This window comes from Seriola aureovittata, chromosome 6, assembly GCF_021018895.1.
Source record: "Seriola aureovittata isolate HTS-2021-v1 ecotype China chromosome 6, ASM2101889v1, whole genome shotgun sequence".
In the NCBI taxonomy this organism is placed as follows: Eukaryota; Metazoa; Chordata; class Actinopteri; order Carangiformes; family Carangidae; genus Seriola; species Seriola aureovittata.
In genome coordinates this window covers 19,192,442-19,215,575 of record NC_079369.1, presented here as the reverse complement: position 1 = coordinate 19,215,575, position 23,134 = coordinate 19,192,442, and the positions used below count along the sequence as shown (strand labels likewise).

Below are 23,134 nucleotides of genomic sequence, written 5' to 3'. Positions count from 1 at the left end.
CAAGTGCATAAAATGGATTTCAGCCAGTGGAAACTCATAAAGCCAAACCAGCACAGCTGCACTTGCAATAATGTCTCAGAAACCTTGTCCGATAGTAACCTCAGCCGGCAAAGCTGCAACGTGTGTCTGACTGTGTGTGCGCGCGCTGGGGAGTATTTCTGTAGGGGGGATGGGTTTAGGTTTCATAGCATCATCTGCCAAGGATGGCTGTGTGTGTGTGTCCTGGTGCTGGCCTGTAACGAACAAATTAATCTTCTCTACTAGTATCTTGCGAATTCGATACCAATCAAATTTACACTGGTGAAGCCTTCATGTTTAAGTAAAAACGCCTAATTTAATTAGTTACCAGCTCTAAGTTAGTAGGAATAATGATGCATATTGTTTTATTTGTACTCGATACCACCATATCGTGTTAGTGTGCCCTGCACTGTTATGGTCTAAAAGCTCTGCAACACCCAGTGATGTAAAACTGGACAGAGATCCGAAGCCGGTTCATGCAGCTAAAACACACTGGAAGATCCCGGCACTGGTGTGTCGTCACTGCTACTTCCCCCATCTGATTCATTTGGCTTGCGTGGCCTTATATGGAAAATAGGTTTTGTGGTGTGAGCCGTTTCGACCAATCAGGTGTCTTTGGTGTAGTGGGGGGGCTGGGGGAAGGTACGCCCGGGGGGGGGGGGGGGTCTGGAGGAAATCTGGGTGGGGTTTTTAGGGGGAGGGACCAACCGAGCCGGCTGCTGTTTGAAAATGAATGATATGCTGCTCAAGTTGTAGGTGCAGTGGGCGGTTGCTGTATTTATGTTTAGCGGCAAACTGAAGCTACGACATTTAGAAAAAGGGCAGAGGAAAAGTGGAAGATTAAAAACAACACAAGAAAAGATTTAGATTCCAGCAATGCAATGTGAGTATTTCAGCTCAGTTTATGTTTTTGTTTCATATAGCTGAGGTGTAGCCCTTTTATCTTTCAGCTTACACTTAGACAGATCAGGTTTGGTAACGATCCCTGAGAAAACGGCTTCTAAGCATGTCTCATGTATGACACTATCATTTGATGTAAATTAAGATCAGTTATTTCCTCTGGTTTTATGCCGTAGTCTGATTTCCATGTTGGCTTAACCAGTTCCTGTCATGAACTTACCATTGTGAAAAGATCATTCTTCAGCTTGGTTAAAATTCGTACAGCTATGGTTTAATACATTTATCGATTTCAGGAGATTTATGGCTCAGTCATCTCTTAATAACATGTGGAGAGCTGGTTTCTTGGGTGTAACCCAACCAGCATGTCTGTGTGAATTTGCCAGATGACAGATAACGTTGAAGAGATCCCTTTAAAGCCTTGGTCTTTTTTTTCCTGTATTGTAGATCTGTATTGGCTCGTAAATGTTTAGAATTGGAACAAAGATATTACATGTGGCTTGGTAAGTGTACAGTGAGGATGCTGAGGATTACGCCCAGTCGTAAACTGCTCAACTGGGTGATGTTCAGAGGCACCAGATGGCTGGGGATGCAGATCATGCAGAGGATTGATTGACAGAAATTCAGTTTATCTCTGGTGTGTTTTCAGTATCAATATTAGGTTCAGACAGTCAAGTGGAGCTGGCTGTTGCCTTGGACAAAAAGAGACAGCATGAGAAAAGTGAGACAAAACCGAAAGGAGGGGTGGGGTTTTGTCTGTTCAGTTTGACAAGGGATTAACCCAGCAGAAGTTTACAGGCATGGTGGTATTGTGTTGGGGAGAGTCCCTTGTTTGGTTTGGGGCAGACACGTTTTTGGTTAAGCATGGGGTTGTAGTGATCGTTTTCTGGTTTCTTTGTGTCGAAGACTCTTTCTGTATCAATCAGTGATAAAACATAAAGGTTTAAGTGCTGTGTTTCCAACTGTTGCAGTATTTTCCCTTTCTGAAGGGAACAGCTGTTGCTATGCCAAACTCTCCTCCACATTCATAATCCTCTCCTGATTGCATTAATGCAATAATGATGTCAGTTAGCGCTGTGCTAAATCCATCAGATCAATCATTTTTGGCATTAGTTGTGTTGCTACATGACAAGGAAATGCAATGAAAGCGGAAAAATTACTTCCTTGTCTTTTTGGACTAAGAGGTATATCAAAACGTTCTTTAAAGTAGAGCTGTGGAGCTGAAATTAATAATTAGTCGATCAACAGAAAAATAATCGGCAGCTATTCTGATAACCAATGAACTGTTTCTGGCATTTTTCTAACAAGAATAGTGGAAAAAATGCCAAATATTCTCCGGTTCAAGCTTTCAAATAACAGGCTTTGCTGCTTTTCTTTGTCACATATCATTGTAAGCTGAATATCTATGCCTTTCGGACAAAATAAGACATTTGAAGATGTCACCTTTCACTCTAGGAAGTTGAGATAGGCACTTATTCACACTTTTTTTGACATTTCATAGACTGAACCATAAATCGATAATGAAAACAATCTTTGGTTCTAGCTACAGAGCTGTTACAATCAGTCAATGTAATTAACATAAGATTAATCTGTACCTATTCTAATAATCAGTTCATCATTTGAGGCATTTTTCTGGAGAAAATGGCCATCATTTGCCTGCATTTCAAGACGCCACCTTGGAGCCTGGGAAATTTCCAGTATTTTTTTTACATTTTATAAACAACAATAAATTGTTTTCCAAGATAAATAATCAGTAGGTTAATTGATAATGAAAACAGTTGTCCTACTTCCAAAAGACTTTGCTTTTGCTGAAGGTTGCTGAGTTCAGCTGAAGGGGAAATCCACAAACATAGCCCATGGGTGATACAAGTAAACCCCAGCATTGGAAAAAAAATTAATTAAAATGAAAACTGAAACTGATAGTGTACCAAAACAAGCCGGAGATGTTATTTTTAGGCAGTGGATTAATGATTCAGTAAGACTTGCTGACCAGTGATTGATGTTGCAAGGTATTTGTCACTGCCTGACAAGAAGTAGGGGGTTGCCACACCAGAGCTAAATCAGCAGCATGCATCTCAATCTATTTGTGATCTAAATGAGACGGGGTTCATGTGATGATAGCTCAGAACAAAATGGACATAGTGTTTGAAAGGAAGAAGGGGAAATAAAAAGGGGGCAAGTAAGAAATACCCTTGGGGATTTTTATATAGTCTGATGTTGAAGGCTGTATATGTCCAGACTTGGAGGGAACGAGTGACTGAACCTTTTCTCCAGATCAGACTCACACCCCTCACCCTTCCCATCCCGGGACCAAAACAATGACACAGCCTAAAGAAGTGGAGGAGGGGGAATTTTTTATGTCTACCCCATCAAACCCCACGTCATCCCAGAACTGCCTGCCTTTACCCTTACCTCGTCTTCCATTTTAATTAAACCACATCCACCAGCACCTGTCTTCCTGAGGAAACTGCAACTGCATTAGAAAGAAGAAGCAAAATACAATAGCAGCTTTTACATGTGAGCATCGGTAAGATCACCCTGTGACATCTGTGTCTTCGGCTGAGAGATCTTTCACGCCTCTGTAGTAATACTTAACGAGCTGAAGTCTACTTGGGGTCAGCTGGTTGCTTGACACATGACCGAAGTAGAATTGATTGTCTTTTACAACAGTGATGACGGTTTGCGGTGCTTTGAGATGATGGCAGCTGATTCCTAAGAGTCCAGAATTTCAGGAATGTTTGCAGTTTCCTCCAACCATTTTAAATACACATGGAATAAAGTATTTAACCTGTTTTATACTATGTTAGTATATATTGGACGGTTTGGTCGGCAAATATGTGTCAAACTCTAAAGCGTGATGGAAAATATTTTCACTCCTGCTCTCTGACCTCTCTGGAGTCTGTCTTTCCATTTGCCCAATTGTCCCTGACCGGCGAGTCATGATTGGCTGCTGCCACAATAGACAGACGTAGACGCTGGTATGTGTTTTCAGCCCCCTTAAAAAAACAGGCCGGACCTGTCATTTACCACAGAGAAGGGTGCAGGCAACAACAGAGTGAGAGGGGGAGGGAGTGTCATGGAGGTGTGTGTTTGACGGTGGTCGAGTGGTGATGGTTTATTGTTTGAGGCTTTGATGTGGTTCCTGTGATAAGGTAATGGGAAATGGAGATGGATTCTCTCTCCCAACTCTTTTGAAATGGTGCTGATCACCTTTTTACATAGCAACTGCAATGCAGGATGATTGAAAGCGGAGAATAAATCAAGCTACCTTTGTCCGTCCTCCACTGTCCACATGGGCTTGTATGTCTTTTATGTTCTCATATCACTACATCTGGTTTCATCATCAGATGTTGCTTTATGCTTTTGAGGGTGCAGTAATAGAACAATTTTTTAGAAAGGTGTTTTGTTTATCAAGCATTAACATGAAAGACAGTCCAGTATTCATAAAAATACTGTTATCTGTAGACGCTCCCACTTTGTCAGCTAGGCTCCATATGTTCCCCACACTGTTGCCATACAACCAAATTTTGTCAACGGAGTCGTCATTGTATAGGCACAGACAATGTTTATTCAACAGCTCATAAAGTAAGCTGTAAAGGTTGATAATAAGCAAGGCGTAACTAAACATAGTGGTCCTATCGAGTGATTTCCTGTCAACGTGTCAGGTGTTTGTGCACATTACATTTCTTCCTTTTCTGTGTTTATTCAGCAGAGTGCAGTCACCATATGTCGTCAATATTTATAGTCACTTATGTCTTAATGAAAAATCAAAATAACTGATGGTACACTCAAACCTGCGCACGAGCCAGTAACAGGGTGTAAACAGAACCCTAAACTACAGATGCTAAAAAAAGTACTGTGACCGGAGGCCAACAACACTCAGGTGTGAGTCTTGTGAGTACTTCAAGCCGCTGGTGGTCACATGCTGGTGTTACTTGCCGACTTGCAATTAGACCAGTGGAGCAAGACTTGTTTTCTTTTTTAAGTCATGAGGTATCGTCTCCAACCGGGCTAAAAGTATACGTCTAATATTTATTCGGGTACAGCTACCTTTCAACATAACATCCTTATCTGACCAAGACGGTTCATATTTCGACTCCACCTGATTTCAGCAGGTGTTACTGGCCAAGCATCAGATATTATTACGTGGGTGTATTGAAGGAAATTGCACGTTGCAGATGGCAGCCAAATACTCCACACAAGTGTTCAAATTCTTGGTCAAGTCATCAGTTATGTCAACATCTACCCCTCAAATTATTAACAATATTTTCAGCAGAAAAATCCAAGGCTTCAGTAATTTATCAGTCAATAGGCTGCAAATCAAATATAGACACAAGATCCTCTGAATATAGTGATAGAATAAATATAATCAATCTGTTTTTCTCAGATGATTTGGACACATAGTACAACACTGGTAAGCTCTGAAAAGACTTCTCAATTATTTGTGTAGCTGATTGACAGAAAACTAATCTGCAACAATTTTGTTGAAAGACAGTTAGTCATCAGTGAAACAGTTCAACGAGAGGACAGACAAGATTTGAACATTACAAAAATGTCAAAGTCCTTGTTCAGTCCGTGGGCAGACACGGACAATGAACTGGATACGGTGCAGTTCTCTTAGTCACCCTCCTTAACTGTTTCCTTGTTGTGGACGTTCTTGTCAAATATAGCTAACAAGTCCTGTCACTTCCCTTTTTCAGTGACCGTGTGTGATCCCACCGCTGAAGCTGTGGTGATGGAGCCTCCCAGAGCGGGCGGTGTCCTGGAGTCATCCTGTGGTGCAGGAGACAGCGCAGCCTCTCTTGATGACGTCGCTGTGGATGCAGCCAAGTATGTCCACACAGAGACACTAAACCACCTTGACAGCACTGTCTCCGGGGTTTTGGTCCCCGGCCAGAGAGTTGAGATGAATCTGAGGAGTGACAAAGAAGAGCAGTCACATTTTCCTGCGCCATAAAATTTGATATGTTTTTGTTTTTTCCTGGTAAAATACTTGAGGCGTTACCTCATCAGGCCTCCCTCCTAAAAATCATTAAAATTAAACTATGTAAGAAGACAAAAACGCACCCTTTACCTTCTCAGATTGTACCTTTGATCAGGGAGCTGAAGTTGACCTTGGTTTGGCTTTAAAGGGATCACAACCCCAAAAGGTTGAGAACCACTGGTTTTAGCTTGATAACAAATTGGTAGTGCTTTTTGTATTGGACCCCATAGTGTTATTGCCTTTTGCTAGGATTTTTTGATAAATGAATAGGATTCTATAATGCATGGCTTTTTCTATCATGTGTTTTTGAACAAGAAGCAAAAACAATCAAACAAACAAAAGATTAAACCCTTCACTCCTCTTTCCGTCTTCAGTTAAATAGTGTATATTAAAAAAAAAAAAGTTTTGTCAGCGAAATCAACATCTGCAACATATTTAAAACAGAGAAAAATACAGAAATAGCAGAACTCACATCTCACTCCTCATTAGATGAAGTTAATGTTAAATCTTATCAAGCGTACCTGTACATTTACATTCAAACATACCTAATTCATCAGGAGATTCCCAGTGTCACAGTATCTCAAATAAAGATACTCAAAATGTATGTTATTTTTTCTCAGTTTAGAGCAGTAAATAGTTTTACTTGTAATATACATGTCTATAAATTTAGACTTTCATTCTCAAAATAAGATCCAGTGGGTAGAAGGGTATTAAAAACACACTAGGTTCTAAAGGAAAATTTAGTAAGATTTTTACTAAGATTTGAATACAGGTGGGCTGATAGGGGAATTACAGGATGCAGATACCAAATATACCACCCAGGTTTGAGCTTCAGTGCTCACTAATATTTAACATAATGTTAGTGATTGTGCAGTCTCATTCTGTATAGGATTGTATTTCTGTCAGTGTAATCGTAGTGTTGTTCTCACTTCAGCTTAAACCTTGAAGCTTTAATTTGATGTAATGAAATAAACTTTACTGTGAAACTATTATGAGTGTTTACAAGGTCTACAGTTGAGATGTGAGCATAATATGTGCTGTCTGGATAGTGATGATGATGGTGAGTTCAACAATGTGTTTAGAGCCACAGTTTTCCCTTAAGACTCAGTGCAGGGACAGGTGTTTTGTCTTTGGTTATTTCCAAGGACGTGGCAGTGCAGTGACATGTTTTTTTTTCCTTTCTGTTTCTTAAGTGAGTCTTCAGAGGAAGAGTCCACAGGGGAAAGAGAAGAGGAGATTGGTGCCCATAATGAAGTCAGCACCAGCAACACCAAGACTACAAAGGTCCCTGCTGAACAGACCTCAAACACACAAACAGGTGAGGGCTGAAGGAAGAGCCACCGGGTTGAGTGTGTTTGCTCTTTCTTCGTCCCACCCTAAACTCTAACATTTGTGAGGGTGGTGCAGCCGGATTAAAAGCAAATTCCGATAAGAAATATACAGACAATGAGGTTCTTATTCATATTATGTTTCATACAGTCACTGTGTTGGCTCTAGTCGCTGAAGTCAGCATTAGCGATTGTGTTTTTCCTGAGGAAGTAGGCCAAACAGAAGTAAAAGAACACATTCTTTGGCAGAACAAACCTGACTTTCCTTTTCCTGCCTTCAAACTCCACTTTGACATTCCTTCCTGCGTTAGTCACTGAGGGAGACGTCCTGGTACGTGTAACACCTCTTCCATAATATTTGTTAACGCTTTGAAAAGCTTATCTTGGGCTGTGACGTAGGGCTGACTACTTATAGAACTGCTTACAGAAACTTTAGTAATTGTCCTGAAGAATCGGGTCAGTGGAGCAGTAACTCTGTTAAATAGGTTTATTTTCATAGGAATATACAATGAAATGATCATCTTATTTTTTACGTTTAATTATTCAGTATAGAATATAATTAAATTGAAATACCAGTGTGTGTGTCTGCTGCTGGCTGAGTTTTCCATGATCACCCAGTGGTGCTCTGTACTGATAAGCAGCTGCTTGTGTTTGGTCATAAATCCGCCATCATTTAGTTCCTCTGCCTACAATATGACCCCATCGTATATTCAAAACATCCTGCTGGCCGTTGGGTCAATGACACATCCTTCATTGTGGTTTGTGAAAAAGTAGTTTTCTTTGGAAAGGAAATGTGTTGTTTATAACAACTTTTAGTTTTGTAGCTCTGGCATTAGAAAACTAGAACAAAAGGCAGATGATCATCAGACAGGCTGCAACAAAACAACTAGAAGTCAGAGCATTGAAAATGAAACCGTGAGTGGAAACGGCTTTGGATTGTAATTTTATGGTTTTAGTTTTCTCTTCCAGATAAGTTTGGCTAACAGGAAGGTTTTATTTACAACTTGTATGATCATCTGACTGCTCATGTTTCTGAGATCTCAGCACGTGTACTTTGTTATCATAACCAATAAAACCAAAAGCCAGAACTAGGAAAATAAAACCCACATTATAATAAACACTGGTTTTTCTTAAACAACAATTTAAGATTATTATTTATTCTTAATGTACCACATTTATCATAACAACTGAATTGAAAATGTATACTTTTTTTTAGAACCTGGTAATGTAAAACACTTTACAGGTGTGAGATGGCACAGTGCATTTTGTGTTTCATATGAAAGAAGTTTGTTTTAGAGCGAGACTGATGAATCGTCCAGTAAAGTGTTAGCTCTTTGCAGATATATCGGTATCAGCACGTCAGCAGATAAATGAAATGAAGTGAAATGAAACTACAGAAATGCCAAGAAATGTTTTAAAACAGTGTCACCTTTCTGTACTTTGTCCACCAGAAAATAGTGACAAGTTCATTTTTCAACTGTCAAACGTCACATGACATGACACTTCTTATTCATAATTGTGAAAAAATGTTTTAATGGAACCTCATTAAAATGTTCATTTATGTTTTGGGTTGTGTGAACAAAATTAATATTGGCTGATAAATCAGTGTCAGAATTCAAATATCAAATATTGCCATCAGCCTCAAATCAGTTAAGTAGCTTATAAACTTAGTATACTGATGAGATCATGTTTAAAAAGAAAACTACATCCAGCCAACCTGAAGTAAAGGCTTACCATTGTTCATTTTGACATCACTGTGCATCCTGTGTGACTGAGACTGACACTCTTGCCAAGGGCTCAGATTAGGCTCGCTCATCTGCTCATTGGTCCATGCTCGTTTTGTAGCTTTCAAATAGTGCTGGAGGGTGAATCACGTTCCCTCTAATGCAACAAATGCAGGCTGTTTCTTGAAATTCACGTGGAGATGAGGAGATTACAGCAGATGTTTTCTTGGAAAGGAGATCAGTGCAAAAATCAGTATGTAGCAAAGTCTCGCTGCCACTGTAACTACTGTAAACCACATAAATACTTTCTATCGTGCGTCTCTGGTAGTCCAGTCACTCTTATTCTTACAACACACTTCAACAGTCTCTGACGGGCCACTCTGTGTGTGTGTGTGTGTGTGTGTGTGTGTGTGTGTGTGTGTGTGTGTGTGTGTGTGTGTGTCATACTACTGCAAAGGGAGAGTGTGATTACACAACAAGCAGAAGCTGATCAATCCATTCACCTGCCACTGCTCTCATGAGCCATCGCCACACCTCTCTCTCCTGCAGCTGCATGTGGACCATGCCCACCCCCACACAGCCCCTGAAGCTTTTTGACAAGCCTTTGTTCTTCTCTCTGAATGTTTTCTCGGCCTCTAGTGAATGCCCAGCGCCCAAACTCCCTGTCCGTGCCAGCAGCAGCAGCGCCCGGCCTGTGCACGTCACAGGGCGATGCGGAGGTGAAACTGAGGATGGGGGACTCTGGCCTGGCTGCTGAGACACCCCTGACTGTCAACCAGATGTTCACCTCAGCTGTGGAGCGCTTTGGGAACTACACAGCTCTGGGCTGGAAGGAGGGTGAGCAGCAGAAGACCCTGAACTACAGAGACTACTACCAGACCTGCCGCACCGCCGCCAAGAGCTTCCTCAAGGTAGTTTTTGTAACTATTAAGTGATTTAGTGTAAATGACAGGATTAAAGGCTTTTCTTTACAGCTGAACTTTTTCAATTCATCCTGGTTTTATTAGAGCAACCATTGGGAGGATTCTGGCAGTGCAAACCCAAAAACTTCTTACTATTAAGCATTACTGATATTCATGTCCATGATGTGGCAGTTTCCAGCTTTCTCAGTGATAAACAGTTGGTCAGGGAAGTTGATTGAAAGAAAAATTTCAATAATCAGTCAATATTTAAAAAGAAATGCTCAATGCTCCGAGTGAGGATTTGATTCTTTTTCTGTTTTATAGAATCACTATTTTCTGACATTTTATAGACCAAATAACTAAACTAATTCATGAAAATAATCAATAGTTTCAGCCTTTTAATGAAATCCTAATATCTTATGTAACAGATATATTTAATTTTGTGTGAAATATGTGCTTACACCCAGAACAGTTCAACATTTGCAAGTTCCAGCATGGATACATTTTCCTATTGGCGTTGCTCAATTATAAAAACTTCCTCACTGTCATCTAATATCAAAATATATGAAACTCCTCAATTACACAACACTTTAAAATAGTGTAGAGTTCAGAGTACACTCTTTACTCTTTTGTTTATATCCACCCTCACGACAGATCTCCCTCAGTATCTAAAGGTCTAGAATTTCTGTTTGGTTTTAAACAATCGACTTCTCCTGTCATTGTTTTAAAGTCTTGCATTTGATTTTATTCCAAGTCAGTCCAGACAAAACACAGTACGGCACGAAGGAGTCGGGCTGAAATGTCAGCCAGACAGTGAGGCAGGCCTCAGCTGTTCATACAGGACAGAGCATGTTATTGTTTATTGTGAAACTCAGCACAGTTAGTCAGCATGGAGACCCGGCCAGTGTCATGTACACACACGTACACGTGTCTCTCTGTACAGTACACACACAAACTAATCTGAACATGAGTTTTCACACTCGCAAACATCAACAGAGCACTGGGTCAACAATGGGTTGAGCTTCAGATGTCAAGCCTTATAAATTCCAACTACTGCTTTTAAAGACTTCATGAGTTATTTAAAAAGCTCTGTGCAGTTTTTAACTTGGTATCAGTTTGCATTATAACCGTCTCATGTGCATTTGCTTGTGTATCTGTCTCCATAGTAACAGCTGCTGTAGCAACCAAGAGCTGTGATCACTGTAAATCAGCAGATCTGCTCTCCAAATGTTTCAGGAATAAAGACATATTTAGATTTCGATTGATGTCAGTGCATGTAAGAAAAACACCTCTCAAAGAGTTTCATAAAGGATGCAACTCGCAGTTTTATCTTAAATCATTGTTGCAAAGACTTCAAAGCAACATCAATATTTACACCATGTTTCTCTGAGCAGTTTTTTTTTTTTAAATGAAAGCCAGAGAATGACGGTGACTTAGGAGACATAAACCTGGTTGAGCAGCTTTGTTTCCTGGCAAAAATGTCCCCAAAAATATTTTGAAATTTAATAAACACACCTAAGAAAACTGACAGCTGAGAGGAAATAAGAGAATAAATTGAATTGTACTTGCTAAATTATGAACTAGAACTGGTATTTTTACAGTCTGCTATTTTGTTAGACTGAAAAAGGGTGTTTGTCTTTTTACAGCTTGGTCTGCAGCACTACCACGGCGTCGGCATCCTGGGCTTCAACTCAGCTGAGTGGTTCATTGCGGATATTGGAGCGATTTTGGCAGGGTGAGTTTCATTTTGAGTTTATGTGATTGTCAGTGACAAGCCCAATGTTCCTTCACTCAGGGCTTCATTGCCAGCGTTGTGTATGTGCATGTTTGAGTGATGCAATCTAAGACTAGAAATATGAGACAACCTTGGGTGTCATTGAGTTCAGCGTGTAGCATCTTCACTTGATTGATTACAGCACTATGCTAAACAGGAAGGTGAAAGACAGAAGTGGGGAAAACTAAGCAACTAGGTACATTTAGGAATCAGTGTCTGGTTGAGGCTCCTTGTCACATGTCAGGTGTCTATGAGTTAGTAGCAGTTCCTTCAAAGAGTGATTTCCCTCAGATAGTTTCTTTTAAGTAACTGCTTTAGGAGGACAAAAAAGAAGTAATAGTAATTTCCTCTCCTATTCATCTCATCAACTCATCTCAAATCATCTCTCAAATGTATCTTGTGACCCATCAGTGGGGTTTGATTTCTAGATTAGGAACCAATTTAGGGGTCAAGATAATTAAATACTTAAAACTAAAACTGCTGATTATACATTGATGCATCAGTATTAACAATCAAATACTGTGTTATTTAAGAAGCTTTATTTAATTACAGGACTTTTACTTATGCCATGGAGTATTTATACATTGTTCTGTTGGCATTTTTCGTTAGGTTATGGTTTTGAGTCATTCTTCCACCCCTCATGGAACTGTCACATAACCATAATCACGAGCCTTGCTGCTTTGGTGATTGCATAAATATTCAGTGTGGAAGGCTTAAGCAGAAATGAAACCTTTAGTGGTTCTTCATCCAGTGAACTGAAAGGGACCAAGAAATTGACTCGATCTGAGAAACCAAAACCCTGCATTAAATGGAAAAGCATCATCCATTGATTGGTCAAGGGGCAGATTTGTTGCAGCTCAGCTGCTTACACCACAAAACATCTGTTATGTGGCATTGGGTCCTTCGTGCCATGTGTTCAGTTTGAGCCGTGATTATAAAGACTTTTTGTCTACAGCAGTTCTTGGACAGCTGACTACAAGAATGCATTGAGGGAAATGACTTTTGTTACACTGAAGATCAGTAAATGTCATTCCCCTGGTGTGCCAACACATTAAACTTCTCTCTTGGAGCATGAACACACATTGATACTGTATGTGGATTCCGTACTCCCACGCCTTATGTCTCTGCTCAGTGTTGACGCTTGAGTAAGAATGTAGTGAAACTACTGTCAGCTTGTCAAACTGGTCCTGATCACACACTGTGTTGGATGAACTCAGTAGTGGACTCAACATTTGCTGCAGATCATGTTACTGAAAAGCAGAAGCACTCAGCTCAATCAAGTCTTGCTCCTCTTACTTCCCATTAGAGATGGATGTGAGGTCGGGTAGTTTCTATTGTCCCATCGTCACTAGAAACGAGGCAGTTGCTAGTGGACATACTAAAGCTTATCCACCAAGAATCTTGTATATTGTCATGTTCCTAAACTCTCTCTGTCTGCATCTAAGATCCTGCAGAGTAACATAAGAGGAGAGCTTCATGTTTTGGTAAATGTGAAAGAGAAACTGCTAACTCTGACTCTGGTGTCTGTTGCAGTGGGTTTGCTGTGGGCATCTACACCACCAATTCTCCGGAGGCATGTCAGTATGTAGCAGAAAACTGCAAGGCCAATATCATTGTAGTGGAGAACCACAAACAGCTGCAGAAAATCCTTCAGGTGAGATCAGCATTAGTTACCATATACACTGCAATGAAATACTGTTGTCAACTATGAATTGATGATATTCACATAAATATAAATAATGTTTTCTGTTGAGATGTGATCAGGATCAGATATTAAAAATGTTTTCATGAGTGAAAAGAAAAGTTATATCACTTGTAGCTGCAGGTGTACATACCACATTTACATAGGAAATCTGTCTTATGTAGGCGAGACAGATGCTGTGTCTGAATTCTGTACTAATTGTTTACAGTATATACTACATACTTATATTACAATGCTTTCTCCATCTGACATTAATCGAGCTGCAACTTTGGATTGCCACTACCAACTAAAATTAAAGAGGCAAAATGTATTTTCCAAAATTATAGAAGTAATTTTTGTTTTCTGAGTTGTTCCTGATTCGCTACAATCCACAATTATTTTAAATTTTTCCCTCCCATCAGCAGCTCCTCCATGCGCTGCATTATTTTTTATCATAATATAAATATTTATAACCAGTTGTGTAGAACTGACACAAGTCGTCTCGTTGACTTTTCCATGACAGTATGTAGATTGTATTGTATTTGTTCACAGGTTGAAGACAAGCTTCCTCACTTGAAAGCCATTATCCAGTACAAAGATGCACTAAAAGAGAAGAGACCAAATCTGTACACAGTAAGTATACTCTAATTATGACAAGACCAAATTTGAAAAAGACTTTAGTTCAAGAAGCATCATTTAAGTGATTTTCTTTGTTTACCACAGTGGGCAGAGTTTATGGAGCTTGGACGTGATGAGCCTGACGCTCCCCTCGATGCCATCATCTCCAGGCAGAAGCCCAACCAATGCTGCACGCTCATCTACACCTCAGGAACCACAGGCCAGCCCAAAGGAGTCATGCTGAGCCATGACAATGTAAGTTACATGGGCCCAGCGTGTGTTTCTACCTCTGAGGACACAGAAGTGTCCCATGTGTGGTGACTCACACTGACAGAAGAAGCATCCTGGTGTTTTGTAATGGGAGAAAAGTGCAGACAGATATACAGCTGACAGATATGCAGGGATCAACATATTACACTGCTTGTTAGGCAGGTCTTCATGTAGGTATGGATCATATATATAACTCTATAACCCCACAAAGATGTCATAAAGTAACTAATTAGAGCTACTCAAGCATTTTACTTTACATTTTACTTTGTATTTAATGTGAGCATTTCCTTTTTATCCTACTTTATACACTGACTCCATTTCAGAGGGAAATATTGTACTTACTCCACTACATCTGACATCTTTAGTTACTTTTCAAATGAACATTTTACATAAAAACCACACAATATATTTATGAAATAAAATGCCTTATTAAAGATTTTGCTTGAGACCTCTTACCACAAAACGTGTCTAGCTGGGGTCCTGGGGTCTCTTGTGTTTCAAATGTCTGTGAGCTGTTTGTTTCCTCTTTAAACTTCTCTCACAGTTTGATTAAGAAAACTGTTCAAGGCACAGAGAGGTCCAAAGAAACAGAACAAAAATGTGTTTTGGAAGTTAGTTTTTTCTTCTTTGCTCTCCTATTAATCATCTCATGACCCCTCAGATTTATCCTTTAACCATTTTATGGAGCCCAGCCCTCAGGTCGGGAAACACATGACTAAAATATCCATCTGTATATTAAGTAGTTAACCCAGCTTCACCTCACATTTTACAACAATAAACTGCTGCTTATGTAATGTAGCATCAATATTAATCAAATCATATATGATAGTACATCAGTCACAAGGGATGTTTTTCTATGTACTGAGCGACTCTAAGTACATTTTGTTGATAATACTTGCGCTTTGACTTCAGTAGGTTTGTAAATAGAGTACTTTTACTTATGAGGTATTTCTGCAGTAATGTGTCGATACTTTTATTTAAGTAAAGGATCTGAATACTTCTTCCACCACTGCTTGTTAACGGTGCCCAACTATCGGACTGTATCAGTATAAACCTATTTTGCTGCACATATTTTATTCCTGTCAAAGTCCAGTAAGAGAGGTTTAAAACCCTGAGGTCAGGTACTGTACTTTCACCTTTGTTTCTGTGTCTTGTAAAAATGTGTCTCCACGTGACCGCCCCTTCATATAACGATTAAGATTCATCGTATTGACAGTATTCCTGTCTTCTTCCCCTTCAGCTAACATGGACCGCGCTCTCCACCAGCCGTCATGTGCGCCTGACAGACGCCAACCAGGCTCAGGAGGTGGTGGTCAGCTACCTGCCGCTCAGCCACATCGCAGCTCAGATGGTGGACATCTGGGTCACCATGAGGGTCGGGGGGGCGACGTACTTCGCTCAGCCAGATGCCCTCAAGGTAAAACGAAACATTTGTGTTTATATGTGGTGAACAGTACACAAACACGTGGACACACAAAACATACACTGAGTTGTCAGTTTATTGGGTTCACCCGTGCAGTCTAATACAACTGTTCCATAAAGTGACTTTTACGATGCCTATAATGTTAAATTACATAAAATAAAATTACATTATAAATACATTACAACTTCACAAAAACAAGATTACAAACAATAGTGAAAGACACCTGACTTAAGGAGTTAAATGTTTAAGAATAAAAATATACATGAATACACAACGGAGATAAAAAATAATAAAAGTATTAAAAAATCTTCACATTTCATAGGAATTACAAGTTTTTATCGCTGGTGTAAAAACATGTCTGGTATGCTGAGCTGCTGCCTCTCAGGGACATTTATTTCTTAGGGCTTCTTTCTTTTAATCGTCACTGTGGTCATGATCATCACCCCTACACGTTCAGCAAGTTTGTAGTGATTAGATGCAGATTACAGAAGTATTCTAGTAAAGGTTAAAGACAGATCCTGAGGGGGGGGCACATATGAGAACCTTCCACAAACAGCAAAGGCTTCTTTGTTTGTTTTCAAACATATTTTCGTGCAGTCTTTACCTCATGGTGTGGTAGAAGATTTCAAATTTTCTGCTCATTTTCCCTCCACGTGACCTGCAAACTGCCACATTTAATAACAATAAACATTTCTGGTAAATAATAATAGTTCCTTTTTTTATCAGGGCTCTCTGGTAAACACCTTGAAGGAGGTGCGTCCCACAGCCTTCATGGGCGTCCCTCGTGTCTGGGAAAAGATGCAGGAGAAGATGAAATCTGCTGGAGCAAAGTCTTCCACTGTGCGCAGGAAAGTGGCTGCTTGGGCCAAAGATGTCGGTTTGCAGACTAATCTCACCAAGATGAACCAGTATGTGCATGAAATTAAAGCTTCATTTAGACAGGGTTGAATCATTTCTCAAAGGGTGGGGAGTTCCTGTTTCCATGCTTTTGCTCTCTTATTACTGAAATATTGTTATTTTCCAATGCTTTATTCTATGGTTCTGTATTTTCCAGATAACTTTATATAAACCTTCCTCATCATTTCCAAAACATTAGCCAGTATTTAGCTGTAAGTCACATGGATATTTCCGAGAAAGGCCCACGCAGTTTGGTTTTAATTATAAAGGAAATGGAGAAAGTGAAAGTTTCAAAACACAGTTACGTTATTTAAGGTCGGTAAAAATGTTTGTAAGGAGTTTTGTTTTATTTGTCGATCATCACATTAATGTGAAATACAAAACTAAGGTTCAGCTGAGAACTACAGGTAAGGGTGTAAATTAATATTTATCGATTAACAAGCAGATCTAATAAGTACGGCAGCTCAAAGTCATGAAGAATTTTTTTTCTAAGAAATTCTCATGGATACTGACCTCTGTTTATGAACAATTTTTCTCTTACCTACAACATAATTGACTATTTTTATTCTTAAAAACTTGAATACAACAGGCAGGTACTTAACTGTAGCAACACTTACTCCATTTTCACCTATACTAGTGATATATATATATATATATATGTGTGTGTGTGTGTGTGTGTATACCTATACCTATAGTACCAAATTGCAGCTATTTCTTGGAAATATCCTGATTATTTTTTTTTAAGTTTCCAGGAATTTAGCTAGAAAATACAGGACCCATAAAGCGTTATCTCTGGCTCTTTAGTATTGCCACCATGTCATGTTTGGGTATATAGATATACAGATAGACTTGAAATGGGCATATGATATAGTGCGTCTCATTGACCATCGATTGGAACACTTGATATTTGTGAATCTGATCAAGCCTTGACACACAAACACTAACCCTGGTTGTCGTTTTGTCTCTCTTCAGAAACAGAGAAGCTGGCCGCACACCGTTCAGCTATCACATAGCCAAAAAGCTTGTGTTCAAAAAGGTGCGTAAGGCCCTGGGCTTGGACCGCTGCAACAAGTGCTACACAGGCGCCGCACCCATCACCAAAGACACCCTGGAGTTCTTCCTCAGCCTGGATATTCCTCTGTACGAGCTGTACGGCATGAGTGAGAGCACTGGACCTCACACCATCTCCCTCCCTGATGCCTTCAAGCTCACCAGGTACATTTTCCCTTATCAAATCAGTTTCATAAGATGCTGAATTTCCTTGTATTGACAAAAAAGAGCCAGTTTAAGACACGTGAGACTGATGAATCAGAGGAATGTTTTTGTTCTGCAGCTGTGGTAAAGAGATCCCAGGGTGTAAGACGAAGCTGCACAACCCAGACGAGGAGGGAAACGGAGAGATCTGCTTCTGGGGTCGCCACGTATTCATGGGTTACCTCAACATGCCTGAGAAGACAGAGGAGGCTCTGGATGCAGAGGGCTGGCTTCACTCAGGTGACCTGGGCAAACACGACCAGAACGGATTCCTCTTCATCACCGGAAGAATTAAAGGTACTTTACTTTACTGTTCAGTGATATAGATCTCTTCACAGCCTTATATCCTTTTACAGGACGCTGAATCTTTTAAAGCCTTAGAAACAGATTTCTGTTACTTAACCTTCTGTGTCTGTTTGATTTTAGAGCTGATCATCACAGCAGGAGGAGAGAACATCCCTCCTGTCCCCATTGAGGATGCAGTGAAAGAGGCCGTGCCGCTGATTAGCAACGCCATGCTGATTGGAGACAAGAGGAAGTTTCTGTCTATGCTGCTCACCATTAAGGTAAAGACAAGGAACTGAGACCTTGATGAGGCCTTTAATTGCAGATTAAGCAGAGGGAAGCAGGGCAGTGGTGGATATATAAGTATTCACATCCTTTACTAGAATAAAAGTAGCCAGAGTACACTTATGATACTCAATTACAATTTAAAGTCTTGCAAATGTTACAAATAAGGGGCGCCTTGGTGGCTCACCTGGTAGAGCGCGTACCACATGAGATCAGTCCTAACTGCAGCTGCCATGGGTTTGAGTACAACCCGTGGCCCTTTGCTGCATGTCATTCCCTCTGTCTCTCCCTGACTTCCCTGTCTCTCTCTCACTGCACTAAAATGAAAGCAAAAATGCCCAAAAAAAAAAAAAAAATGTTACTGAACTAAAAGGACATAAAAGATGAAAGTATTATCATTAAAATGTAGCTCAGCACAATAGCTCAATACAGAAAAACAGCTGCTGTTAAGTGTTGCACATTGATGCATCAGGAAGTATAATCTAGTGTAGCATTTTAACTTTGCAGTTTATTATTATGGATTAATTTGTTGATTATTTTCTTTCTTCATCTTTTAATTGTTTGGCCTGTAAAAAGACAAAGCAGTGAAAAGTTGTCTGAGTAAAAGTCAAAACCTCAAATTACAGTGAGTTGACTAATTTTATACTCTTGTTATACACACTGTTGGTGTGTGTGTGAAATTTAAGTTTAAAGTATCTATAGGTGTCATGATCATAGTGGAGTAAATGTGCTTCGTTACGTTGCACCACTCTAGAAAAGGAAGATAGAGAAGAGATTGAAGGGTATCAGATGGAGACTGAAGAGGTAACTCATTAACAATACTGTATCTGAGACATGGATTTCAAAACATGATATCTCTGAGTCTTGTAAACATCTGACCCTCACAGATTTTTATCTTAAATTATGTGTCTTCATGACCGATAACATAGCAGAAGGAGATTTGCATCAGCGGTGAAAAGCAAAGCTCTGGATTCTTAGACAACTGTGTTCAGACACTGCCATCTAGTGGACTTTGAGTGCAACAGCACGAAGAGTGATCTTAACGTTCAAAAAAAGAGCAAATTTGTATTGTATTAATACTAGAAACTGCACGAACAAGAAAATGATAATGGTAATCAAAATATGATTCAATAAATTAAAAACCTTTTTAACATTTTTGTCTCCAGTGCCAGGTGAACGCTGACACAGGCGATCCAGAGGACGAGCTGGCACCAGAGGCAGTGGAGTTCTGCAAGAGGCTGAGCAGCAACGCCACGCGTGTTTCTGAGATCACAGGCGGCCGAGACCGTGCGATCCACACCGCCATCCAGGAGGGGATTAACAGAGTCAATGAGAAGGCAACCTCCAACGCTCAACGCATCCAGAAGTGGATTGTTCTGGATCGGGACTTCTCCGTTGGTGGAGGAGAGCTAGGTGTGTGCGACGGGAGCATTGATATATTTTTGTCCTACTCAATGATCAAATATCATGATTAGACTTCTGTCACAACAACAAGGTTTGAAACCACTAATCTAATTAATCCTTTTATCTATTTTTTTTGTTACTATTTTCTGCTACATTATCAAGCCAAGTTCGTCAATTAAAAACTGAGTAACAGCACAGTACACAGAGGAAATTTTGTCCCAGATTGTTTGATTGCAAACAAAACGGATGTCAGTTTCATTTCTGTGGTTTGTTTGTACCCTGATAAATCCTATCAGATGAATCTTAAAATACATAATGATACATCTGTTGATTCATGACCAATGATATTTTGTAAAATCACTCTAACACATGTCTCAGGTGTGTGCTCACCTGTCTCAGGATTTCAGCCATGTAGCATCTATTCTTGACCACATTGAATTTCCTCTGGAGCTCTGTTACATGTCAAAGAATTTTGATAAAAAGCTTGTTTTCTCAAGTTTGTGGATCATTTTTACTTTCATTTTTCACTTGAGTCCAAAATTTTACTTTTAGCAGTTTGAAAAAATAAATACAGGCTCAAACCTGCAAGTTAAACCTGAGTTACAACGACCTCCTGAGTGGCATTTATGGGATTTTTACAGGGGGCAGTTGCTGTGTTCAGACTTTGACCACGTTCATGTTTTATGGGATGGATGGTAGAAAAGTTCCCATGTTAACGACTTGCAAGCGTTCAGGTCAGATGATTGTATATCAAATTGTATTTAATTACATTAAATAATGGACGTTAACTGAGGTGACTTAGATATTGACATGAACGCAATTTACAAGTCGGAAACTCATAATTACAAAACCTTTGATATGACATGAACGCAGCTCAAAAGCAGCTTCTGAGGGCAAACTAATTATGTTTAAAGACCATGTGATCTTTGATCGAGACAGCACAGGTTTTAGCTCTAAACTGCAGCCAAAGTAAAGTTGGAGCAACAGCCACAGTATGTTACATCACTGAGTTTGTTCAAGTGTTAAACAAATACAAAAAGCAAGAGTTTAACAGTATGAATTATTATCTCGTTCCACAGGCCCTACCATGAAGCTGAAGCGTCCAGTGGTGGTGAAGATGTACAAGGAGCAGATTGAGAACTTTTACAAGGAGCTGGCGACTCCGACGACTCCCGACAACCCACTGCCTCCCAAATAGAGCTGCTCCTCCACCTGCAGGGAGATCCAGACTGTCTGTTCACATGCAGACACACTCCACCTCATTCATGCAGCGTCTCCCTGTCGCCATTTTATTTCCTCTCGTATATAAATGTTTTGATTGCCTTAAGTTTCAGTTGTTCTGTCTTGGTTTACATTTGTAGAGAATTGAGAAGAAGCCATTCTAAAATAGCTTTATGATTTAAGATTCAATAAGCTGAATTCAACTATTTATTTGTATTGCTGGGATGAGCAGCAATATCCGATAGATGAAGTGGATGTAAGAAGAGTTTATTGTGCTGTAATAATTGATAAAAAAAAACAAAACAAAAAAAAACAAACAAACAAACAAGTTTATAGGATGTTTTGAAGGAGTAATGCGTTTTTGAACATGTTTTTCTTTATTTATTTTCAGTTTGCCAAAGTTTACATGGGCCAAAAGAGCTTCAAATGAAGAAACATTTCTAGAAAAAACTTCATATGAAATTCAGCAACCATATCAAATGTTTACTGGCTTTTTACATGTACTTTGTGTTTCTCATCTTTATCAGCCTGGATTTAAAGAAAATAAGCAGTTCAGAAAGTCAGAGGTTTTCTGCAAAGGTAGATGAATTGAATATATATCTCATAACTAAGCATCCAAATTCAGTTTTTCATGCTGTAAAAACATGTCATTTAAGCCATATATTTAGCTTTTTGTAATTTGTAAAGTCAAGCTGTTTTGTGTGCCGACTCATTACAGCCTACACACCTGCCTGGTCCTGGTGAAATGTTTTCTAAATGGTCCGTCTGTGTGTAGACCCGCTGTGATTTTGTGGATTGTATTGTAAATATCTTTTGCCGACATCATCTGCATCCTCACGCTTGTCTTTATTTAATTTTATTTTTCAGGCTAGAAATCTCAATTGTTTTGCACTCAGACGCTGATAACATGTAGCAGGAATGGAAAGTGTACATAAATTAGATGGTGGAAAAAGGCAAATATATCAGCTGTATGAAACTGCCCTTATTGGTCTGTTGCCATTCCTTGTGGATCAGATGTATAAATGTTCAAATGCTCAAGGTTTTAACGACAGCATGTCTTTGGCCTCACTGAAGACATTTCAGACAGATTGAAGGAAGGCCAAAAAGGGGTAACTGTACTCCAAAGAGCTGATTAATGTATATTATGTAACTGTATATAAAGCATATCATAGGTATTTGTAGTTCTGATGATTTAAAATTATGGCGAGTTTGGTTGTTATGGTTCCCTCAAAGCAATTAAAGTTCAGGGTAAACAAAACAGAGCAATGTTCATGTGTGTGTATAAAGTTAAATAAGGAAATGACGGTGATTCAGAGTGTCTGGGTGAATGAGTTTCTTGCAACAATCATAAATGAGAAGTTGGAACAGTTTCACAGCCTGTAACATGAAGGTTTGGTTTCTAAAAAGTACTGAAGGACTTACATTATTGTACTTTCTAATTATACTGTGTTGTTGGAATATTGTTACTCTGTGGAAACCCATCCTCAAACAGGTCAGAGAGCTCACAAGACCCCAGACAGAAGACTGGATTTACTTGACCCTAAGGAGCTGTTATTGTTTAAAATATCAGGGTGTAAAGATGGAAATATGCATGACACTGCAGGAGAGATGCAAAGCAGTCCTGTTTCTGTATACAGCCTACAGAAGTGTGAATGTTTGTGTGATCAGTAAAGGAATAAACAGTGATTATGCTCATGCGTTTCTTCCTTTTTAAAGTGTCTGGCAGCCTTTTTAATGGGAAGAGGTTAAATGTACATATGCACGCACCCTGTCACAGAGCTGTATGAACATATACTCTATACATAGAAACCAAAATAGAAACCTCCACAATGGTGGAAGTACTATAGTAAAAGAAGTGTGGCACAGGGAAGACAAAGTATTATATAAATGTAAATTACTTAGTGTGCTTTACATTGTGTTATTTTTCCACCATAGAGATGGGTAATACATAGAAAGAAAAAAAAATTAAATGATGACTTGAATTGAGAAAAAAAAACCCAAAAAACTTAATCAACATATTGAGTCAACTGTAACATCTGAATACCACATGCATGAAAATGAGTTAGCAAGCAAGCAAAGAAGTTGAACCAGTTATCTAAAAGTAATGCGTGGACAGTTCAAATAAATAGCCAAAAGTAAAGGATAATTTGTTTAACTAAAAGCTATGAA

General features: G+C 39.4%; 1 protein-coding gene across 1 annotated transcript; it reads left to right on the top strand.

Annotated features, from left to right (window-relative positions):
* The first annotated feature begins 741 nt into the window (after positions 1–741).
* Positions 742–22,660, top strand: acsbg2 (acyl-CoA synthetase bubblegum family member 2). Its single transcript, XM_056377769.1, has 15 exons — positions 742–901; positions 5,616–5,745; positions 7,093–7,217; positions 9,591–9,862; positions 11,500–11,588; positions 13,161–13,281; positions 13,861–13,941; positions 14,032–14,181; positions 15,437–15,613; positions 16,346–16,527; positions 17,489–17,731; positions 17,850–18,067; positions 18,197–18,336; positions 19,507–19,753; positions 20,824–22,660. Exons 1-15 carry the CDS (start codon positions 895–897, stop codon positions 20,940–20,942), a joined length of 2,301 nt encoding a protein of 766 aa, XP_056233744.1. The 5' UTR covers positions 742–894; the 3' UTR covers positions 20,943–22,660.
* Positions 22,661–23,134: the final 474 nt, after the last annotated feature.

Coding starts and splice junctions, on each gene's coding strand:
- acsbg2 (XM_056377769.1), top strand. Junction 16,528..17,488: donor AATCTCACCAAGATGAACCA/GTATGTGCATGA, acceptor GTCTCTCTTCAG/AAACAGAGAAGCTGGCCGCA. Junction 18,337..19,506: donor CTATGCTGCTCACCATTAAG/GTAAAGACAAGG, acceptor TTTTGTCTCCAG/TGCCAGGTGAACGCTGACAC.